Below are 23,893 nucleotides of genomic sequence, written 5' to 3' on the forward strand. Positions count from 1 at the left end.
TCTACGTTTGGAAGAACACCATAGAGATATTTCCTACAACAGGACTAGAGCCAGCGCTCTCTCTAGCCACGTTCTCTTTTCATTTAACTCAGATGAAGGCCGCCAACATATTGTGAACTGGACTCAAACTTCTAACATCCATGTGTGCTATGATGAGCTTGAGAGAAAGATTGTCGAATCTAGAGAAATTTGTTTAGATTCTTTCCATATCAACAACAGCCTAAGTTTTAATCTCTCTGATGCACATGTTGCCTCTGTTCAGTATTGGCGTACTCATGACAGTGCGTAGTCTACGTTTATTTGGAACTCAAGCTCGCATTCTGTTTTCAAACACACTACTGTCTTTTGTACTCATTCTGTTAATGCAATTTTAAGTCTCTGTAGTTTTTTATATATTTCTTTCATTGTTAACTAGTAAACTAGTAGTATCTTTTCAAATAAACCATGTCATCTCTTTATCTCTCGATATCAGTCATTAAAACTTATTAATATTTCCCACCGAGTAAAAATGAATAATTATAATATATATCATCATCATCATCATACGTATCAAGGATTTAGGCCTAGCATGGCCTGTTCCAGCCTTAGAAGTCATCGTTTAAGAGGACGTCCTGGTTTTCTTTTTCCTAATGGCTTGTACTTTAAGGCTTGTTTTGGTAATCTTTCTGTTTTCATTCTTTGAATGTGTTCCATCCATTTATGTTTATATTTTTTAATTTTTTCTATTACTGGTTCTTGGTTTAATTCTTTCATAATATCTTCGTTTCTTTTGTGATCAAATAGGGTATACTTTGCAGTTTTTCTCATAAACTTCATTTCTGCTGTTGTTAATCTTTGTTTGTCTTTTTGTTTTATTGTCCAGATTTCGCTTCCATACATTAAGACCGGCAAGGCTAATGTATTGTATACTTTTAGCCTGGTTTGTTTTTGAACTAGGTTCGGTTTAAATATAGAGTTAATTACACCTGTTATTTTTAAATATTTTGCAATTTTTACATTTATATCTTTTTCATTTTCATATGTGATCATACATCCTAGGTAGTTAAATGAATTCACCTGTTTTAAGATCTTGTTATCTATTACTATTTTAGTTCTTGCTGGATCTTTTCCTTTAAAGGCCATAGTTTTTGATTTTTCCATTGATATTATCATACCATAATCTTTGGATATCTCATTTAGATTTAAAATAGCTTTCTGTAAGTTATCTTCAGAATTTGTAATTATTATTTGGTCATCTGCAAAGAGGAGAGTGTTTAAGTTAACTGTAGGCGAAAGTTTAATTCCTTGATGTAAATTTTTACTTCATTTTATTATTATTTCATTTAAATAGATATTAAAAAGAGTTGCTGAGAGGGGACATCCCTGTCGGACCCCTTGGTTTATCTCTATTGTATATGATAGCTTGTGATTTAATCTTATTTGTATTTGATTATTTTCATATATACTTGTGATAGCTTTTAGGATATTATTTGGTATTTGTCTTTCTTTTAATATGTTAAATAATATGTTTCTTTTAACTTTGTCAAATGCTTTTTCAAAGTCAATAAGAGCAATATGTGTTTCTAAATTATATTCTCTTCTTTTCTCTATTCTTAATTTTAGGCAAAAGGCTGGGTCTATACATGATCATCCTTTTCTAAATCCATTCTGTACCTCTAGAATAAAGTTTTTGGAATATTTCATTAGTTTGTTATTTAAGATTCTGCTATATATTTTGTAACAGGAATTTAGTATACTGATACCTCTATAGTTTTTAGGGTTATCTCTATTACCTTTCTTAAAGATAGGAATCACAATTGCTTTTTTCCATTTTATTGGGGAGATACCACTTGAGTAAATTTTATTTAAAAATAATAAGAGTCTTTCTTTAAATCTTGTTCCTGTGTATTTATATAGTTCTGAACCTAGCTTATCTTCTCTAGGCGATTTTCCGTTTTCTTGTTTCTTTCAGGCTGATTTCTAATTCTTCTTCAGTTATTTCCTTTTCATTTTCGTTAATTGTTTGCCAGTTGTCTTTTTTAAAATATTTGTCTGTCCACAGTTCTGTGTAGTAATTTAGAAATTCTTCTAATTTCAATTCAGTGTTTAATTTTATGTTTTCTTTGGTATCTGCATTTAGGTGTTTCAAAATCTTATATACATTGGGTCTTATTTTATATAAATCATGTTCTAAATTAGAATTAAATTTATTCCATGATTCTCTATGTCTTTTTCTGACTTCTCTTTTAGCTATGGCTCTTATTCTTTTATGTTCTTTTTCATCTTCTAATCTTTTACTGCTTAACCATTTGTGATAGGCTTCTTTTTTCTTTTTGATTATTTCTTTGATTGTATCATCCCAGATCTTCAGTTTTTTCTTTTATTGAATTTTTTGGTCTTTCCTAAGCTTTCATTTGCTGCTGCATTTAGTATTGTTTTTATATTAAGCCATTCTATTTCTATTTCTTCATTTTGTTTTATCTAGATCTCGGTTAATTCTTTGTTCATATAGCCATTGTACATTTGTGTCATTCAATAGTCTAGTTTTATAAACAAATGTTTCAATTTTTCTTTCTATTCTTGTTACTTGTAGCCATTTAGGTGGTAATCTTAATTTTATTTTAACAAGGAAGTGGTCACTGCTTATTTCATATCCTCTGTGAACTCTAACATCTAGTGAAAATTTTGATGTCTTTTCATTTAATATGAAGTAATCTAATATTGATTTCCATCCTCTTGCTGCCCAAGTATATTTTATTATTATTATTATTATTATTATTATTATTATTATTATTATTTGACACCTCCAGGGAGTTTAAAGACTCATCGAGGGAGAGTGTGCCAACAGCATCGAACGATTGGATCCCTTCCAACTACTAATCGCACACAAACTTACTTAACTGAGCCATTAGGAGCAGAGGCTCTACCAATCGACCAACCTTTGCCGGCATCTTTATGTTTATAGAAGGAATTCATTATTTTTAGGTTATTATAAACTACAAAGTCAATCAATTTTTTACCATTTCTGTTTAGAGCGTGTTCTCCATGCATTCCTATATTATTATTAATTTTCGTGTTTCCAATTCTTGCATTTAAGTCTCCTGCTAAAATTATGTAATCATTTTTATATATTTTATTATGTATGTTTTGTAGCTGATTATAAAAATCAGTATTATCCTGTTCTCTTCCTTCTTCTGGGGCATATAAACAAATTATTGTTAAATAGCCTCTATCTGTTTTTATTCTAGCTTCTATTATTCTTTCATTCCATAATTTATAATGTTTTAACTGTTTTGAAAGGGAGTTATGAATCCAAATCATGACTCCTGCTTGTGCTCTTTGGTCTCTGTCGACTCCACTGTATATCACATTAAAATTTTCAGTTCTCATAGTTCCTTTTAATTTATTTTTTGTTTCAGTGATTACTGCTATTTTAAAATTTCTTTCATTTAATAACTGGTCTAATTCTATTTCTTTATATGCTATTCCTCTTACATTCCAGTTTGCTATGTGTATTATATTTTATCGTTTCCATTTTCGTTTTCCCTTTTCCATTCCAGGGTCGTTTCCCATAGATTCAATCCGATTATCTTTTTCTGTCAGCTTACAAGTAGGGTTATGTTCTCCATGTCAGGGGACTAGCCTGATGATGGAATAGTTCAGTGGTAGGGCTGCTACCTTAAGACTTCTGAACTAGCCTTCTTCCGAATTCAAACCCATAGGAGGAATAGGGTATATTGAAGGGGAAAGAGTAGATTATAGAAAATATATAGTAAGGTTTATAGAGATGGCATAGTTGTAAGGCCAGAAATGAAAAGACCCCATGGCCCTTGAGTACTCTAATAGCATAAGGGTCATAAAGTAAGAAGAGTTGGCTGATAAGGCCTTACAGGAAAGATTAAAGTAAGTGGATCTTCCTCAAAGTAGAAGAAGAAGAGGATAGATTCAGCTAGGGGTCCATGGGAGTGCCACTTCCCTTACAACCAAGATGATTGCCCCTTATGGCAATGTTGGTCCATCAGTCCTTATTCAGTATATTTGGACCACCCCACCATACATATATATATATATACACACACACACACACACATGGTGGGCTCCCCTATCCACCACCCAGGAGACGTGCTCTTTAGGGGTTACAGGGGCCCCTGAGAGTATAATATATATATACAGGGTGTTCGGGATAAATTTGACATATTTATAATTAATTATATTTTTCCGTAAGTTACATGTATTAACACACACTTCTCTTCATTTAAAAGTTTGGACCCTTCTTCATTCATATACAAGATGTCAGAAAGGATGGATAGCTGGAACCCACCTGAATCATGGAAGAGAATAACTTGTATCATGATGATTCGTGCCCGCCATCAAAATAAGGATATTACGACTGCTGCCCAATGCTCCCTGAATACAGTAAAAACAATCAGGCATGAACTAGAGACTTGCAATGGTGACTACGAGGATGTAGCAAGAAGAAAGATCCCTAGCAGACGATCTGATTGCGTTCGTACAGCAGAATTCCTCGCAAATCTGCAGGAACAGGTGTTGAAGAACCCTGGCATTGGAATTCGGGCTTTGTTCGTGGAGTTGCTAACTGTAGTCAAGCCCTGGATAACAAGGGTAGCCAATGGTAGGCCGTATGTATGGCAGCAGGATTCGGCCCCTTGCCACACCTCTGGGAAAAGTCAAAAATGGTTGTCTGAAAATTTCTACTTCACCAGTCCAAATGTTTGGCCTCCAAACTCCCCAGACCTTAACCCCATGGATTATTTTGTATGGGGCGCAGTTGAAAAAGACACCAATCGCACTTCCAGTAATACAAAAGCCCAGTTAATGGATAAAATTAAAACAGTTTTTGCGGCCCTTCCCAGGGAGACTGTAGCATCAGCTTGTTCGAGGTTCCGAAGCAGAATTGAAGCTGTGATCGATGCTAATGGTGGTTATTTTGAGTAAATCTTGTTGATAGTATTGTAATTAACTCTGCCTGTAATGTTTTTTTGTCAATTCATTAAATTTAATAGATACAAAGAAGATTTTCTTTTTCCTTACGAAACTGTCAAATTTATCCCGAACACCCTGTATATATATATAATATTGGTTTTATTATATTTAGATATGTTGACGCTTGCGATTTACCATGGCTTGTTTTATTTCACATGCAACTGTTACAATAAAATGTGTTACTGTGATATTTATTTTTATTATATTTTTATATTATTGTCATTTATTATTTTGAATAATCACTTAGTTCTTTTTATTTATTTTTTTTATATAATGTATTTATATAACATGTGAAATAAAATGTATTGTTTAGGGTGCTTGTCAACATGGCTACGCAAAAAAAACTAAGAAAAACAATAGATGAGCATCGTGACTTTAAAACTGAATGGACTGAATCTTTCACGTTTATCTCGAACTCAGATGGCCTTCCAACCTATATTATTTGCCAAGAAAAACTGATGCCCAACAAAAAGTCAAATTTGGAGAGACACTTCATGACAAAACATGCCACATTTGCCAGTAAATATCCTGTCGATGACACGAGAAAGAGAGCAGTTGAAGAACTTCGGAAAAATGTTGAAAAATCAAGTTCTGTATTTAATTATTGTAGAGAGTCTTCCAATGATGGTAATATTGCAAGCGTCATAGTGAGTCAGGAGATCGCTAAGAGAGGAAAACAATTCACAGATGGTGAATACATCTGCAAATGTTCTTTTGTTAATGCATCTGAAGAACTTTTTCTGGATTTCAAAAGCAAAGCAGAGATTTTAAAATAAAATTAAAAACATACCTGCCAAAACAGTAGCAGATAGAACAGTTACAATGTCCTCAAATGTGACCAACCAACAAGTCGAAGACGTTAAATTGGCTTCAGCTTTATCAATTGCGGTAGATGTCTTGCGACATCAATGACATAGCCCAAGTTTTCCTTTTTGTGCGGTATATATCATCTGAGGGTCCGAGAAAAGAACTTCTGGGATTATTGCCACTCAAGGGCCAAACACGTGGAGAGGACATAGCAAATGCTCCTTGAATGCATGGAAAAAAATCATATCCAACACAATAAAATTATGTCGATTGCAACCAATGGTGCAAAACGTATGACGGGAACGAAAAATGGTTTTGTTTCAATTTTAAAAGGAAAACGTAATCATGAAGTGATTACTTTCCATTGTATCACCAGGAAGCACTTTGTGCACAAACATTTACAGAAGAAATTGGTAAAATTATGGAATTGATAATTACGATTACCAACACCATTATAGCAAGGGAACTTGACCATCAACAATTTAAAGAGTTGTTAAGTGAAATGGAGAGCGAATATTCAGATCTTCTCCAGTACAACAGGGTTCGATGGCTTTCCAGAGGTGACATGTTAAAGCATTCTGCATCTTGTATAAATGAAATCAAACTATTCCTCAGGGTGGACAGGGGTACACAGCGTGAGAAAGATGGATGCTCCAAGAGGAGGTGAGAGCACGTGTAGGCAGGAAAGTAATGGGATGATCAGGGATCAAGAGGAAACAGATGGAATTGCAAAGGGTTCTAAAATGAAGAAGCAGAAAGGGAAACAGCCCCAGTCCAGCATGGAGAGATCACATCGAGTGAGTGGTATCAGTGGAACTAGCTGTAGATCCAAAAATGAGTTGTTGTGTTTGTATACCAATGCTAGAAGTATAAGAAACAAGGCGGATGAAATGGTTATGGTTACACTAATTGTGTCTGTGCACCCAGGGATTGTCGGAATAAGTGAGACATGGTTAGATGACGATGACGTCCTGACAGGAATAGAGATGGAAAGGTATGATGTGTTTCGGGAGGATAGAAGGGGTAAAAAGGGAGGGGGGAGTGCTGTTGATGATAGAGAAAGAGTTATGTCCATACAAGGTAGAGATGCAAGAGGGAAATAGGGCCAGTGGTTTTGAGGCAGTATGGTGTGAGATAGAGGTGAATAGAATCAAATACTTGGTGGTGGCATGTTGTTATAGACCTGGTAATGTGGATGGTGGTGATAGTGAAATGTATAGTCAAATAAGCCAAGCAAATAAGAAAAGGGTGATCATTATGGGTGATTTTAATTATGGCAATATAGACTGGAATGAAGAGATAGCAACTGGAAGTAAAGAAAATGAGTTTTTTCTTGAGTTTTTGAGGGATAACTACCTCAGACAGTATGTAACAGAGGGCACACGAGGATTAAGGGTCTTGGATTTGGTCATCTCATCAGAGGATGCAATTATCAATGAGGTGTCAAATCATCCACCAGTTGGTGAAAGTGACCATGAGGTGATTACCTGGGTGGTTGCCAGCAATGCAAGGACCCCTGTGAAAAAAAGGGTATATGTGGAACTACAAGGGTGGGGGGTGATTATGAAGAGCTCAGGAGACAGCTTGCAGGTGTAGCATGGAATGAGGAGTTAGCTGGAAAAGAGATCAATGCAGCTTGGGGGATTTTCAGAAACTACTTAGTAGATGCAATGTCTAAATGTATACCATGGGTGAGAAGGTTAAATAAGGTAGGTGTGAGATGGATGAATAAAGAGATTAAGCATGCAATACAGAGAAAAAGGGCATTGTGGAGGCAGCATAAGAGAAGTGGAAGTAACCAATTTCATGAAGTCTACAAAGACCAGGCAAGGAGGGTGACTTGGTTGGTGAGAGTAGCTAAAGAGAGGTATGAACAGCAGTTAGCTAATGAAGCCAAAAAGAATCCTAGGGAGTTCTTTCGATATGTAGCCAGCAAAAGAAAGAATGATTATGGAAGGATGACATTGTTTGGAGGAAATGGTATAAAGACAGCTGTTGCAGAATGTGTGGTGGAGATACTTAATGAGCAGTTCATAAAGATCTTTCAATCTTGTGAATGTGACTTCATGGAGAGATTAAGAGCAGTTGATGATGGGGAGGAGAGACTGACTGTAAGTGAGCAAGAGGTGTTTGGGGAGTTGAGTAAACTAAATGTAAATAAGGCTGTGGGATTTGATAATATATCACCGCGTATTCTGAAGGAATGTGCCAGAGTTGACACCTGCCTTGACATATTTTTTTAATACAAGTCTTGCACTTGCACCCTCGATCACCTCCTTTATGAAGTGGCACAATCTTGCCCTCCTTCCACTCTTGTGGAAGGAGGGCAAGATTGTGCCACTTCATAAAGGAGGTGATCGAACTCAAGCATCAAACTATAGGCCTATCTGTGTGTCAGGCGTTGTGGTTAAGTTGTTGGAGAAGCTTGTGAGAACTAGGATCCAGAGTTGGGTTGACAACAATGGTATAATCTTTGATGGACAGCATGGATTTGCAAAAGGGAGGTCATGTTTATTATTACAATAAAGTACTTATTACAATAAAGTGACTGCTTCCTTGGACAGAGGAGAAGGATACACAGTAATATACTTGGATTTCGCAAAGGCTTTTGATAGAGTACCTCATGATAAGTTGACAGTCAAACTAGAGCAGAAAATAATGTTGGATATTAGATTAGTGCATTGGATTGGAGACTGGCTATCTGATAGGTATCAACAAGTTGTGTATGAGGGTGCAATATCCAGGAAAAGGAAAGTCACCAGTGGAGTGCCTCAGGGGTCTGTTTTAGGGCCATTACTATTTAACTTGTATATTAATGATATTGGCAAAGATTTGGATGGAGATATTCAGTTGTTTGCAGATGATGCAAAGTTGGGACGAACCATAAAGAGTAGTGAAGATGTTGTGGCCTTGCAGGAAGACTTGAATAAATTGAGTGATTGGGCAAGCAAATGGGGATGTGAGTTCAATGTTGCAAAATGTAAGGTTTTAAAATTTGGAAAACAAAGATGGGATGCAGAATTTATGCTTGGTGAGAATATATTGTTAGAAGTAGAGGAAATAAGAGATCTGGGGGTGATAGTGGATAAGGATCTAAAATTTAGGGGACACATTGCCAAAATTGTGAAGACAACACAAAGACTTCTGGAATGATGAGGAGGGCACTGACGTGTAGAAATAGGGAGATTCTTGTTCCATTGTATAAGGCTTTGATTAGGCCACACATGGACTATTGTGCCCAGATTTGGTCACCTGGTTTTCAGAAGGATGAAGAGATGTTGGAAAGGGTCCAAAGGCGACTGACTAAGGTAGTTTCTGACCTCTGGAATGTCGAGTATGAGGAAAGATTGAAAAGATGTAATTTGCAGAGTCTAGTGGAGAGAAGGAAGAGGGGAGATATGATAGAGACCTACAAGTTGGTAAGTAGTTGTTATAAGATCAATGGTGAAGAAGTTCTACAGAGAATAGTGGGAGATCAGGGGAGAACCAAAGGTCATCCCTGGAAACTGTATAAAGTGGGTGTGAGTAGGGGAGTGAGAGGCAGATTTTTTTCGTGCAGAGTTGTGAGTGATTGGAATGCCTTGCCTGAGAGTGTGGTGTCTGCAAGGAGTTTGAATGTGTTTAATACACGGTATGATGAGATGTGTGTGAGATAAAAGGACCTCCTAGATAAGTCTTTGACTCCATGAGGTCTTGTTTAATAATAATAATAATAATATCAAGGATGTTCAATATCCAGAATTAACAGAAGATCAGTGGTTGCAAAAATTGTACTTTATCGTTTACATCACAACTGAATCAGCTCAATCGTATTACAAGGCAAGGGAAATACTGCTTTTTCAATGCTAGAGGAAGTTATTTTGTTTGAAAAGAAATTGATTCTGTTCACTGAAGATTTAGAGAGGGGAACTTTAGTTCATTTCCCAAACTTGTCTCAATATCGCCAAGAAAACGAGGCCTTCATTAACAAAGATTATTTCAAGACAGCAGTTTTAAACCTAAGAGAATCTTTTCTTCAAAGGTTTCAGGATTCAGAAATAACGCGACTCTAGCTTTTATTACAAATCCTCTTAATGCCAATGTGAAGGAATTAAATTTTTCTATGTTTGATATTCACACGGCTAATTTTGAAATACAATTGCTGGACTTGACCAACAAAGACTTATGGAGCTCCAAATTTGTATGTCTTGGTACTGAAATAGAAGAACTGGAAAAAGAAAAATGCAGTCTGATTTCACAGCGCAAGCAGACTGCTATAAAAGAACTACAGAAAGTAGACTCAATGATTTTCAATACTTGGAATAGTCTTCCGGATTCATATCGTGAGTTGAAAAAATTTGCATTTGGTGTTCCCAGTATCTTTGGGTCTACATATTTATGTGAGCAATCATTTTCTAACATGAATTTCATTAAATGTAAATTGAGGAGCCAAATTACTGATGCCAACTTGGAATCATGCCTTAAATTAAAAACGACTATTTACAAACCGGACATACAGAAACTTTCTAAGGAAATGCAAGCTCATTGCTCACACTGATTAAAACCAATGAGAGCAATTTTTTGTGTGATTTTTAATTCATTTAATAAAGATATAATTAACATTATAACTTGTTATATATATCACTATAAATTTACTATAATATTACTTTAAATTTTCCTTATTTTTAAAAATATATTTATGGCTCTCGAGTAATTTTTAAATTGTTGTGAGGGACAGGTTTGTCTCTTCCATCTCAAAAGTTTGCCGACCCCTGCTGTAGACTAAAATGCTATATTTGCTTGAAATCCCCTTCATTTTGAGTTTTATAAATATTCACTTAATATCACGCATATACAAACAGAATAAAATTATTATGCTGGCCTCCATGAAGTCAAGGCTCATCTTAGACAAGCACAGTCTCATTATATATGAATCAGAGTCAACAACCATTTGAGATTAAAAAAAATTTAATAATAAAATTCTACGCTTCGACCTTCACATTAAGGCCATCCTCAGAATATATACAGCTGTTTGTTGTTTTAAGGATACTTGCGACATAAGACTGAATGATATAATCACGTAATCACAAGAAAGATATTTATTTAACCAAATATTTCGGTCTGGAAATAGCAGACCATCGTCGGTGGTATTACAAGAACAGTTTAAAAAATATACAAGCTAGAATACTAACAATAGATCGTTGAAATTAGAACATGCCGCGTGATGTTATATCACTAAGTATGAAACGAAATATTTTGAAGTAGAAACATGATTGAATTTGCTATTAAAAAAAAAAAAAAAAAAAAAAAAAAAAAAAAAAAAAAAAATTAATGAGTAATCTTGATTAGGCTTTCCCAGATTTTTGATATAGATATGCAGTCATTACGATTCAGGTTGGGATGATGGAGCAAGGCCTCCACGCTTTCCTTGAACAAACGTTCGAACCTATAACGGGATCTATGTAAGAGGCGCGTTTTGGACCAAAGGATGCTGTGGTCAGTTTCAATCCCGTGTTGAGCCAAACCAGACTTTTCAGGTTTATTGTGAAGAATGGATGATTGATGTTCTTGGATTCTTTTTTCAAGAGAACGTCCAGTCTGTCCAAAGTAAGAGAGATCACAGTTGCAAGGAATTTGATAAACTCCAGGAAGAGATAAAGTTGAGCGTTTGTCTTTAGGAGAAGGAAAATGAGAAGACAATTTGTTAATAGGAGAATACTTAGCTGTTAAATCATATTTCTTCAAAATTCTTGCGATAGGTTCTGAAATACCGGAGATATAAGGAATAGGTACTCGACGTATTGAATCTCTGAAAAGTCTGGTTTGGCTCAACACGGGATTGAAACTGACCACAGCATCCTTTGGTCCAAAACGCGCCTCTTACATAGATCCCGTTATAGGTTCGAACGTTTGTTCAAGGAAAGCGTGGAGGCCTTGCTCCATCATCCCAACCTGAATCGTAATGACTGCATATCTATATCAAAAATCTGGGAAAGCCTAATCAAGATTACTCATTAATTTTTTTTTTTTTTTTTTTTTTTTTTTTTTTTTTTTTTTTTTAAATAGCAAATTCAATCATGTTTCTACTTCAAAATATTTCGTTTCATACTTAGTGATATAACATCACGCGGCATGTTCTAATTTCAACGATCTATTGTTAGTATTCTAGCTTGTATATTTTTTAAACTGTTCTTGTAATACCACCGACGATGGTCTGCTATTTCCAGACCGAAATATTTGGTTAAATAAATATCTTTCTTGTGATTACGTGATTATATCATTCAGTCTATACAGCTGTTACATTACAGCAACTGATAGTAAGCTACAGCATAGCTAAATCTACTTAACCTGCCTAGCATGACCTCTTGTGGTAAAAAAATAAATAGACATTCAGGCCACAATGAGATATATACCCACAGCCTGCTAGTTGCAAAGCAGAGATGCTGACTACTCATAATGGCAATCTCTCAGTCTGAAGATGAGTAATCTGAATACTATCAGTATTATTCATCTCTGGACCTTTTACACATTTTTTTCCCTGTTTCAAATATTCAGGCAGTAAATTTGTATACTGAATAAAAATGAATAAAAAAAATAAATAATTACCAGCACTCTCATCATTTCTTCTCTTGCTGTAATTCCTTATTCTGTCTTTACATATTTTTGTGTCTCCTTTGAACATAAATTTTAAATATTTAAAAATTAACTTCATTAACATTATAAATTTCCTTTCAGAAGTCACTGGAACAGTAAATTGGAACAGCCAACAGTGCAATTCACAGTTTCAAGAAGATGGCAGACTTTGTCACCCAACACTGCAGCATTCCAAAACAGTAGCTGGTCTACTAAACAGTCAGTGTTCTCTGGATGGAGATCTATCTGATGGATCACCAGTACTTCCCGATCTGAAAAAGGATTGCTCATCAGTGCAAACTTCTAACTATTTATATCGAAGCAGTACAATTACATCTGGTAAAAGTTCAGTCCAAGAAGATATTTCAGATGAAAATAAAGGAGGATTGAGAATGAGCAAGTCCGATACATCTTTAACTGATTCTTTTGTAATTGTTTCAGAAAGTGATGCTATCGATGTAGAAAAATCAGTGGACCAAATCACACGAAAGTATAGTAAAAAACAAAAGAAGATATTAAGGGATGGTAAGAAAGTTTAAGAATTATATTTTCTACTTTAGTCCTATTATTTGCTGTTAAGATTTAAAAAAAAAAAAAAAAAAAAAAAAAAAAAATTTCCATCTTCATGTTAAACTCATCATATAATGCACTGGCAAGGCAAGAATACAGCATATCCCTGAAAAGTTTGGAATCCCATGAATCAATTTAGGATGTTTAAGTTTTTATTCTTTCAAAACAGACAAATCAACCAGAGAACACATGATATACTCACCTCATATCCTTAATTGCTTTATAACCATACAAGGAGGGGGGGTGAAAAATTCTGATAAATCCCTAGAACAAAAATGATATTAAAGCAACTGATATAACCACAAGAAAGAACATAGCTTAAAACCCTTTGTCCCCATGTTTCATCAAATTGTAATAATTTGTTCTTTTTCTTTTAGGATATATAAGAAGAGATGTCAGAAGTTTTAAAGAAATTTGAAGACACAGAAGCGTGAGCTGTTATCAAGTTTTCCGTGCTGCAAGAAAAGTCTGCAACTGAAAGTCACCAAACTTTGTGTGAGACTTGAGGGAAATGTGCCCTAGCATATCCAATAGTTGTCAGATGCAACTGGGCATCCTGAGACAACAGATACCCCTAGATCAGGAAGACCTTCCACAGCGATCACACCTGAAAACATCAATGCAATGCATGCCATGATCCTTCATGATAGATGAATACCAGCCAAAAAATTACAAAGACTCTGCAGTTATCCAGGAAATGAGTTGGGATCATTATCCACCAACCTCTGGACATGCAGAGGCTCTCAGTAAAGTGGGTCCCCCAAATGTTTGAATGCAAACCAAAAGAGAGAATGTGTGCTGTCATCTCAAGGTATTTTGGGTCATTTTGAGAAATCAGATGCAAATTTTTTGGCTTGTATTGTGACCCAGAGACCAAACAACAGCAAGTAGAGTGAAGACTCAAAGGTTTTCCATGGCCAAAACTAGTTCTGAACCCAAAAGTCAACAGGGAAGGTTCTTGCCATTGTCTTTTAGGATATAGATGGTGTAATCCTTACCAAGTACCTCAAAAAAGGTGAAACTGTTACAGCAACAATTTATTCAATATCTCTAAAGGATTTGAAGGAGATACTGAAGGAAAAACAATGTGGGAAACTGAGCAGAGGCATGTTGCTTTTGCAGAACACCGCACCTGCTCACACTGTTCATGAAACCCAACAGAAAATACACAACTTGGGCTTTCAATGTCTGCCTCACCTACCCTATTTGCCAGACCTGAAACCATCTCACTATTTTCTATTCCCAAACTTAAAAAAAGACTTGCAAGGAACAAAATTTACCTTTGATGATTAAATTATATCTGCAGCTGAGGACTGGCTTGTGCAACAAGGGAAAGACTTTTTTCTTATAGGATTGCAAATGATGCAGTAACATTGTAACAAATGTATAACACTTTGTGGGGATATGTAGAATAATGTGTAAGTTACATGGCTCCACTTCAATTATTCCTTCATGGTGATTATCACAACTTTTCAGCATACCCTCGATCACCAGAATATATCTTTCTTTCAGCTGCTGTCAGAGATTCTAATATATGATATAATTTTTTTTTAAAAAAATTTCCACCATTGAAACTACTCATTCAAAGAAATAATTTTAATCATCCTAATTATTGTTTTAGGGTTACATATACTTTTCATATTTTAAGAATTCTTAAATTCTAATGTTGAAGTCATTCTCTTAAGCTAAAGCTTGAAATCTTAGTGATAATGGTTTATAATTATAATGTTCTCAGTTTCTTACAGTTGTGACACTGTTTTATAAAGGATGCCATAAGCTTATGTCAAAATATCAATTTTGACACCAGCTTATTGGGGATAATTGTATTTAAACTGCTTTCAACCTTTATTTAAGGATATCAGTGGGAGCTAGATGTTTGAAGATAGTCAGAACCATCTTGATGAAAGAAGTCATACTTTTGTCATGGTTATTATACTTTCCACTTCAGTTTGTAGAGGTTGATTAGCATTAGACCGATGATTTTAAATAAAGGAACCTGGGCAGTAAATTTGTAAAAGGGTAGTATTTTTGTCCCTTTCAACAATGTAGTAATCTAGTTACCTTTTATGAAAGAATGGCAGCTGTATTTAGAGAAAGAGAAGATTCAATGCTACAATTTATTTTATATTATTTTACAAAAGGTATTCATTAGAATACCATATGATAAATTGATATGTGAATGAGGGAATTTTATAATTGGTAAGAAGTTATACATAAACTTCTTACTTGTTGTTTATGCATAAACTTCATGCATAAACAACAAATTACATGAAAACCAGTAATTAGCTTTAATGAAAGCACAGATATTTCATACTGAAAATAACAGTACATTATTATTGTGTAGAAACAAGCAAACCAAAGAACAGGAATACAAGGTACATACTACAATCAGTTTACCAATTAAAAATGGTTGCCGCAAGCTAGAAATAAAAGAAAGTGTTGAAGATATGGTCAAGTTCAGGTACTTGAACTTGATCATATCCTCAACATAATATTTATTGTTGAGGATATCCAAACCTCACCCACATTCTCTAGACCTACCAAGTCCCTTGCAGTTGCAAAGCGTCCTACTACAGCCAAACAGGCAGAACAGCCAATATTTCGAAAGAATTTCCGATTGTTCACAAGGACTATATCTGGTTCCACCAATACAGCTGCTCAAGACTTGCTGACCATGCTTTGGACACGCACCACAGGATATGCTGGAAGAAGGCCACTCTATTACACCGCAGCACAAATATGAAAGGCTATTCCTCGAATCTGCTTGAACCCTGAAAAAACTTTCCAAACCTTGTCAAATTTGGGTGCATGAGACTGTCCCTAATTTAGAAGCATACATCCAATTCAGCCCACTGGGGGGGTGGTGTCATTTAGGACTCTAGCCCCTACTTTAATTGCCTTTCTTCAGCCTCATTTGCCCAGTGTTACTGCCTGAGTGCACATATCATTATTTTTGTGATCCCTGATGATGGCAATGCAACACTGCTGAAATATAGGAAAGTATTAATTAAAGTTTTTTTTATAATTAACATTTTAGTATATGTTGTCATTTCTGGAAAAATGATAGTTACATTCCTCCTGCCACCAATATCTCTCAAGATAATCTCACTGTCATATTGCAGTTATCATCCCCTTATTTAGGTGGGGGAATTAAATGGACACAACACTCTATAGAGTAGTGCTCAAACAAACATCAGAAGAAGAGTTGGTGCATATGGTCAACAACAATAATCTCTCTCACTCTCTCCTAAATGCAGGAAGTAACGCTTTCCATATGCCTACCTGAACATTCACTGCTATAGACTTAACTATCTGGTCACCCTCCCTTCTCCCACTCTTCAAGTAGGAAACTAACTAGAATTTATTTGGGAGTGATCACTTGCCCATGATATCCACCTTCCTGCATGGGCAACCATACACTTCATTACAGATATCATGATGAAAAATTGAGCAAGCTGACTTAATTTTCCTTCTCATCATTAGCAGAATTTGATTCTGCAACAGGAAGCAATGCTTTCCTGTTGTAGAATCATGGAATTATTGTGTGTCACTGTATTGCTGATAGCAATACACTGATACAACAGCAGCAATTCCTGAATCATCTAGTCATTTTTCACATTTTTCTAGGACGTGGTTGAATGATGAATGCATAGCAGCCAAAGAAGCTCAGATGAAAGTTTGATGTATTTTTCGATGATACCCCCAACAACAGGCTTCGTTGCTTACAAATATAGCTAACCTCAAGCAAGATACACCTGCTGTTAGAGTCAAAGTGAATCCTGAATGCACTATGAGACAAAACCCAGAAAATGAAGGACAATATACCACCCATTGGCTCTCTGTCCTTCAGCAGTGATTCCCAACACGCTTGGGAAGATTTTTGTTAAAACATCAGCAACATTTTCTTATCCCCCTGAGTTCCTTGCCCAAAAAAAACACAGCAGAAAAACAACAAATCCAGTTTTCTTTTAACAGTACTAAAGAATACAAAACTGTTCACTAAAGAAGAAATAAAAGTTGTTTTGCTTCAATTCCATCCACATGCTGTTTGACCACTAAACATGCTCCCACCATGACATTCATACATACCTGCATGTAGCTTCTATTTCAGCCAGCTACCAAAATTTTCCACTTCTCCTGTTGTTTACCAGCAGCTCTTTTGAAACTCATACACTTGAATACTCTGATTTTGTGCCTGTTTACATGGACGGTTCAAAATCGTCCATGTAATGTCCGCACAAATCCCTCTAGAGTGTATCAGCTTTACAGCTGAGCTGTATACAATATAACTTGCACTAAAATACATCAGATTGCATCACTACCAAAGGGAAATAATATATTCAGACATACAAAGTTCTTTTGGGGCAATAAAAAAGTTTTGAGCTACAAGAACATCCAGTGCTCTTTCAAATCCAATACCTCCTCTTTCAGTAATAGAAACTACACTTATATATATATGTTTCTGATGTTGAGATCAAGGAAAACATACTGCAGCTAGGTCAGCTCATTTCCAAACTTCTGTCCTAGTAGCAGTCATCCGGAATAGAGAGACTAATAATAAGCACTACCAAATTAAGCCTGAAATTAAATTATGGCAGTCTAGTCATTCCCTCATGCAGACTGGTGCAGAATTTGAACAGAAGAAGTTGTACTTTTTCAGCTCTGCATAAGTCACGGTCATCTCACACACTATTTCCCACTTAGGGGATGATAACATGCCTGTATGTGAGTTTTGTAATGCCACTCTCCATTCATCATATTTTAATTGACTGTCCTCGTTTCATTGAGTATAGTTATTATTTTAGCCATATTCACAATCTGTTTGAGCCATATACACACAGGCTGATTTAAAAACAAAAGCAATAGATATTTCTTGTTCAAATTTTTAAAAATCATTGACATCTTTTACTGTATATAGATTATTTACAATTTGTTCATTGTTGTTGTTTTTTTGTATATACTCTTTTAATACTTTTCTTTTATGTTTCATGAACATTTTGCACTTTTTCAGTAATTGTTTTACAACTGGTTTTTATCCATTTTTTGTATACTTGTTTTTTGTGAACCATTTTTTCAAAACCTACACTATGTTGGACCTCCTTTAGCCCAAATTACAACACGTGCAGTTTGGCATAGATTCCACAAAGTATCAGATTGCATTTACGTCTACAACATACCAGACGTTCACTAGACAGTTCTTTAACTAGCTCCAGTTTTACAGAAGAGGACTTTGCTCCCAGATCTGTTTTTCTATGTCCCATACATGGGTTCAGATGTGGGCTTTGTGGTGGCCAAGGGAAGATTGTAGAAGTCATTGTCATGCTCACGGAACCACTGCTGAACAATTCTTGCACGATGGACAATAGCATTGTCATTCGTGAAATAACCCTCACCTGCTGGAATACATGGTATGATGAACTTGATTAGCAACAATGTTCAGATATTCTTTGGAGAACATCCGACCTTCCAGCAATATCAGGAGACTTGTTCCATACCAACAGAACATGCCCCACACCATGATACCACCTCCAGACCCTTGAGTTGTGTTTACAAGGCAAGCTGAGTTCATTGCTTCATGGGCTCCAGTCAAACTCTCTTCCTACTGTCAGTAGATAGCAAGGTGTACCGTGACTTGTTGGACCACATGACTTTTCCCAGTCTTCATTAATACTTTGGTTAATTGCTAAGACACAGGAAGTTCTGTTTGTCCATACAAGCCTTCTCAGAAGATGGCAATCTCATTCCTGACAGACTGTCTCAGGACCACAGTTATGCCTCTTAGACAAGCAATGTGGTTATTTTTCCACTGACTAAACACCTGGGATATCTCGCGTTCTGAGAAACCAGTCAGCTCTCTGTTATCAAAATCATGGCTCCAATGAGACAGGTACCTGCAATTAGCCCTTTATTGAAAACTACAAAAGATCCTCTGTTTTTCCCATTGTTATCAACATTACTGATGATTACTGACCAGCAGTATTCTTAAATAGTTGCCTAGAACACATGGTGGTCTATATGTGACCAAGTATTTTGCATATATGCTACGTAAGTGACGTTTACGTGCATCTGCATAAAGGTTAACTTGTATACTGCTATGATCACTTACTGTGCAGTATGTCCACAGCTGTCCTTGCACAATAATGCACCAAACCAACCAAACTTAGATCTCATATTTCCTCCGTCCCTCTAATATTTTCTCACCAGTTGTATACTCTGAATCCCATCTTTGTTTACTGAATTTTAAAAAAACCTTACAGTAGATTTTCTTCACAGTGTGTTCTGGGAGTGGAATGTATTGACTAAGAGTGGCCTCTTGTTCTGATGGCTTCTGGTCTGTGAAAAATCTCTACATTTATGACATATGATCCCACCTCTCCAACTTAGAGATCACTTTCATATTACCTCTTGTCTTCCTCTCCATGAGGCTCTGCAAATGATGTTCCTTCAATCTATCTTCATACCCGATGCCAGAGACCTAACACTACCTTAGTCACATGATCAAACCCTTTCCAGTATTTCTTCATCTTTATAAAACTCAGGTGACCAATGCACAAAGTAGTTTGAATATAGCCTAATCAAGACCTTGCAGTTAAAACTGCAGTGTATTTCTACACATCAGTGTCCTCCTCAGCATTTCTGTAATCAGTTGCATTGTCCTAGCACTTCCAGAAGTATAGTCCTTTAATTTCATGTCATTGTCCACTCTCAGTCCTTTATCTCTTCCACCTCCTTCAAGATATCTTACAAATTCAATAGCTATCCCAAATTTTCTCTTCAGATTTCAAACCCTCCACTTCTTGACACTGAATAGGCATTCCATTCATCTGTACTTGCAAACAGTCACAGCCCTCTGTTGAGCCACAGCATTCTGTTTCACTCCTCATAGCTTTCTCTGCCAACTCTGCATCCTTTACAAATAACTGCATCTATCCTTTAAAATCATCTCAATATTATAGTCATATAAGTTCAACAATAATGATCCTAAGACAATCTTTATAACACCCATCTAGTGACCTTTCTCTTTGAGGATACTGCTCACCTGCATAACTTGCTGATACCTATCAGACCTAGCCAACTCACTAATCTGTTATTATTATTATCATTATCAAACCTCCATGTAGTCCAAAGACACATAGTTATAAGTCTGCTATCTCTCTCTCTCACACACACAGAGGTGTAGCTAGCGTGGGGGGGGGGGGGAACTAATAGAAAGAGTGACAAAATTTAAATATCAGATGCTGGTTAAATGAAGAATGTAATCCAGAAATGGAAATAAAAGTTAGAATTGAAATGGCAAGAAAAAATTTTCTCCTGATGGAATCAACACTGTACAACCACAGTTCAAATTTAGAGCTTAGAGTACTCAAGGTTAAATGCTATGTATGGTCTGTGCTCTGTACAGTACAGAAACTTCGACCTTAAAGACAACATCGATTTTAAAAAAATAAATAAATAAAAAAACACTTGAAGCCTTTGAGATGTGGTTATATAGATGAAACTTAAAAACCCATGGACAGCAAAAATGCCCGATCAAGAAGTACTGGAACAAGTGGGGAAATCACACAAACTTTTAGATACCATAAAAAAAAGAAAATCTACATATCTTGGTCACCTTCTTCATAATAAAAATATACTTCAATTAATTATAAAAGGGAAGATAAATAGAAGAGGACAAAGAAAATCTTGGCTGGCAGACATCAGATGGACTGGCATGAGCTCTGAGGGACTGTTTAGAGTGGCTGAGGATCACTCAAAATTTGCCATGGTGTCGCTGACCTCCAATAGGAAATGGCACTCAAAGAAGATTTTTCTATTTAACATTATTTTTGTTATGCTTAAATGAATTTTAATTCCATAAATTTTGCATTATTCTTTTTAAAAAATTTATTAAATTCTCCAACTGTGCTCTACATTCTGCAAGAATAATAATATCATTTGAATATTTAGTGTTTTTTTTTTTTTTTTATGTTGGGCCCATTATATATGAGAGGTTGGCTGATCAACCTATAGTATTTTAGTACCATATATGGGTAGTGGGATGGGAAAGGAGGAACTTGTTAACATTCGATTTGAAAGCCTGTATATTGTATTCCTTGGGAAATACCTCAGGAGGAAAGACTCTTCCACAGTATAGCAGTAGCAGGTATGAAGGAGGAGGAAAAGAAACTTGTTCTCTGGGTTTCAAGGTGTACTGTGAAGGGATGTTGGGAGGTGGCTGTACATGTTCCAATGGGTTTAGTACAGAGTGGGGGAATTATTGATGTACAGATGAGCATTTTCCATGAAAATATGTGTAGAATATACAAATTGCAGAGATTAAACATCTATGTGAAAGTGGGGGGAGTGAGTCAGTAAGAGATGGATCATTTATCAGTCTAATTTCTCTCCTCTGTATTGAGGCAAGCATTTTGAGGGAGCTATTAGGAGCCCCACTCCAAATGTGAGAACAGTATTCGATAGCTGGGCATTGTATAAGGTTAACAGCTGTTTTGAAGTGAAGTAATGTCTTGAGCAAAAGAGAAAGCCTAGTTTTTTGGAAGCTGAGGATGCAATGGTTGGGATGTGTTTATGCCAGGAGAGGCCTGATGTCATGGTAATTCTGAGAAGAGAAATTTCATCTTGTTTGGGGATTTGAATGTTATCAAAAGTAATACTGGGGGAAAATGGTTCTTTTTTTTGTGGGAAATAAGACAGAGCTGGGTTTTACTAGCGTTGAAGTTGACGAGGTTATCTGAGTCCCATCGGAGGATGTTTTGGAGGTCTGCATTAAGGGAAGTTATAGTTGATGTTCTATAGGTTGAAGTGAGTTGTGTAGGGTAAGGTTTATCAAATGAAAGGGAGGAGTGCAATGTGCTGTTATCTGTGAAACTGTGTATTGGGTTGGAGGGCAACTGAAGTAGGTCATTGATGTATAGAAAGAAGAGGGTCAGCGAGACAACTGAACCTTGTGGGACCCCAGCATTAATTGGATAGTGGGAGGATAGGGAGCCATCTACCATTACACATAGTGTGCCTCAGGACAGGAAGCTAGTAATCCATCTGCAGAAGTCCTGAGACAGTCCAAATGATGGAAGTTTGCTTAGTAAGCCTTTGTGCCAGACCCAGTCAAAGGCTTTAGAGATATCGAGTGCAACTACTTGGGATTCGCCAAATTTTTCCATGGTATATGTCCAGAGATGGGTGATATATGAGAGCAGGTCACCTGTTGATTGGCATCGGCAGAATCCGTACTGGTTGTTGCTTAATAGCTGGGTACCTTCCAGGTAGAGTAGTAGTTGAAAATTGATGGTATTCTCCATCACTTTAGATAGGATTGAGGTGAGTGAGATAGTTAGATGGCAGGGATTTGTCTCCCTTTTTGGGAATGGGTAGAATATAATCCAATTTCCAGGCTTTGGGATATATATCAGTGGAGTATGATAGTGTGTACAGATGGCATAGGATATAGGATAGGAGTCAGTTCTGCTGCACAGACCTTCAGGACAATTGGAGGAATGCCATCAGGGCCAGGGGCTTTTTTTGTATCTAATTTTGACAACAGGTTTATGATCTCTTTCTGGCAAAAGGATACAGGAGGCATTGTATTTTGGGCAATTGGAATGACTGGGGACATTTGCCATTGTCAGTTATGTGTACATTGCAGGCAAAGTGTGAAGCCAGGAGATTAGCTTTTTCTGTGGGTGATGTTGCAATTCAGCCATCTGGGAGTAGTGTAGGGAAAAAGTTGCGATCGATTGCTTTGGAACGAGACCAAAAGGCATGGCTGCCACTAGGACAGGCTGCAAGTTTCCTGCTTTTTGCCCATTCTAATTCTGTTTTGGAATCATTGATGGTTTTCTTGTGATTTTTTTGCATCTGTTTTGGGCTTCAGTATAGGCACTGAAGGAAGATGGAGTTCTTAATTTGAGCCAGTTGTGGTATGCCTGGTTTTTCATTAGTACAGCCTTGGCACATCTTTTGGAGAACCAGGGTTTGGATAGGGGATGGCAGTTCAGAGTGGTGTGGGGAATGTATATTATCATGCCAGTGAGGATTACTTTGGTGATGTGTTCAGTACATATGTTTGGATTGAAAGACTGCAAACAATAGTCCAACCATGGGAATGAAGCATAGTGGTCTCGGAGGCTGTCCCATTTGGCACTGATATAATGCCAGGCTACTCTTGTGCAGGTGTGACTGTGTAAGCATTGTTGCATGGGGCAGGAGATGAGCACCAGGTTGTGGTCAGAATTACCCAGGGGCTCACTACATTCACTGTATATTTGGAAGGGTCATTGGTAAAGAAGAGATCTAGGGTATTTGGGGTAACTATTTGTGTAAGGTCATTGGTGATGGCAATTATTTCAGCATCCCTGCCTGCAGGATCTATACAGTTGGAAGAGGAAAGCCAGAGGAAATCAACTTTTGAGGAGAGGAAATTAAAGAGCTTGGAGTGGTTGGTGGTATTGGGAGAGCTATAGAGACAGCAGATGAATTTTACTGAGTGGGGGAGGGATATTTTTAGCCAAAGAAGGTCAAATTTGGGCGATTCTAGGTTAGATGCTCTCTGGCAGGGTATGTCAGAGCAGATATATGCACGCACACCAGCCTTGGGTCGAAAGAGTTAAATAGTGAATAGTTTGGATGGTTGAGATGGATGGTGCGGGGAAGGTGAAATTTGAGTTTCTGTTAAGAAAAGTAGGTGGGGTTTGGTTGACTGTAGATGATAGTGAATGCTATTAAGGTTAAAGTTGAGACCACGGATGTTGGTGGAGTGGATATGCAAGGGTCTGTGCGGCATGGCTTTGACCACAAGGGTCTTGTATGTTCCCTATGCAGTGCCTGCATACTGGTCTCGGTGGCTACTAGTGGCGTCACTTGGTTTTTGCACTAGTTTGTTTTATTTGTAGTCTATGCACCAGCCATTGTCTCCATTTTGGCA

At 36.6% G+C, this 23,893-nt stretch overlaps 1 protein-coding gene across 3 annotated transcripts in view; it reads left to right on the top strand.

Moving 5' to 3' along the window:
- The window catches only part of bchs (WD repeat and FYVE domain containing 3 bchs), a 1,305,514-nt gene that overhangs the window by 1,233,905 nt on the left and 47,716 nt on the right, over positions 1 to 23,893 (top strand). For all 3 annotated transcript variants that reach the window (XM_090399415.1, XM_090399420.1, XM_090399430.1), the window contains exon 66: positions 12,505 to 12,927. In XM_090399415.1, the coding sequence (XP_090255541.1) occupies positions 12,505 to 12,927 (423 nt within the window). The remainder of the gene's footprint in view (positions 1 to 12,504; positions 12,928 to 23,893) is intronic.

The sequence above is a fragment of the Typopeltis vanoorti genome, chromosome 1 (assembly GCF_054136105.1).
Source record: "Typopeltis vanoorti isolate ZY-2024b chromosome 1, IOZ_Tvanoo_1.0, whole genome shotgun sequence".
Classification (NCBI taxonomy): Eukaryota; Metazoa; Arthropoda; class Arachnida; order Uropygi; family Thelyphonidae; genus Typopeltis; species Typopeltis vanoorti.